The sequence below is a fragment of the Gekko japonicus genome, unplaced genomic scaffold, assembly GCF_001447785.1.
Source record: "Gekko japonicus isolate JY-2015 unplaced genomic scaffold, Gekko_japonicus_V1.1 scaffold1029, whole genome shotgun sequence".
NCBI lineage: Eukaryota > Metazoa > Chordata > Lepidosauria > Squamata > Gekkonidae > Gekko > Gekko japonicus.
In genome coordinates this window covers 174,036-175,029 of record NW_015167081.1, presented here as the reverse complement: position 1 = coordinate 175,029, position 994 = coordinate 174,036, and the positions used below count along the sequence as shown (strand labels likewise).

The following is a 994-nucleotide window of genomic DNA, read 5'->3' as shown; positions in this document are numbered from 1 at the left end:
GTTTGAGTCCGGCTTGCAGCCTGCTGAGTTTTTGGGGAAAGCAAAAAATAACACTCAATAAAGTACATGAAGGACTGCTTCCTTCTGTACTGTCTGAGCTTGCCAGTTTAAGATCTTCCTCTCAAGCTCTGCTTTCTCTGTCCATGCTTGCAGAAATGAAGAGGGTGGCAACTAGAAATGAAGTCTTCTCAGTGGTGGCACCTCATCTTTGGAATGCTTAACTTTACTATTTTTTTTAGGTAACAGGTGGAAACCATTTTTAACCCAGCCTTTTAATGGAGGGGTTCCATCGTGTTTTATGTTATGCTTCTAGTTGGAGGGCTGTTTTAAGGGTATCTTTTCAGGCTGCTGAATATTTTATCCTTTTAGGCCCTTGCTTGTGTTAGTATTCATAATTTTCAGGCAGGTAGCCTGAAACATTGCATAAACCCTGCAAAATTTTGTTGGGTGTTAAGATGCAACTGAACTTGAATTGGTTCTAATGATCTTGCATTGTTCTATGATTTTAACTGTATTTGTGAACCAGTGTATAGTTTCTAAATAAAGATAGCGTTAAATCAGAGCATGCCTTTATGCATTGCCCAGTGGAAACAAGTTATTGATACTCTTTGCTATTGTTTACAGCACTGTCCCAGTAAGTTGAAACGCAAGAGAGCAATGGATGACAATTACAGTAAGATAGTCTCCTATGGACCCATTCGCCTTCTGGCCCCTTCATCCTTGGAAACAAAGAACACTACGCCCAGTGGTAGCCAAAAGTCTGCTCCATGGGGTATGTGCATGTTTTCCTACATGAGATGCTAACCAGCATGGATAAATAGCCTGGACTCTTGTCTGTGGTTACCGCTCCCTTCCTCCCATGCAAACTACACAGATGTCAATCTTTCTCTTTTTCTCTCTAGATCTACAGTTATGGATCCCCGGTGCTGTAGTTTCGGTAGGCATCGGTATTGCTGTCATTTTGACTGCTGTAGCCAAAGCCATGAAGAAATGA

The 994-nt window shown here is 41.5% G+C and overlaps 1 protein-coding gene across 1 annotated transcript in view; it reads left to right on the top strand.

Moving 5' to 3' along the window:
* Nucleotides 1–994, top strand: part of LOC107111782 (pancreatic secretory granule membrane major glycoprotein GP2-like) — an 18,893-nt gene extending 17,899 nt beyond the window's left edge. The window contains exons 8-9 of the mRNA XM_015412811.1: nt 625–772; nt 903–994. Coding sequence (XP_015268297.1) covers nt 625–772; nt 903–994 — 240 coding nt within the window. The remainder of the gene's footprint in view (nt 1–624; nt 773–902) is intronic.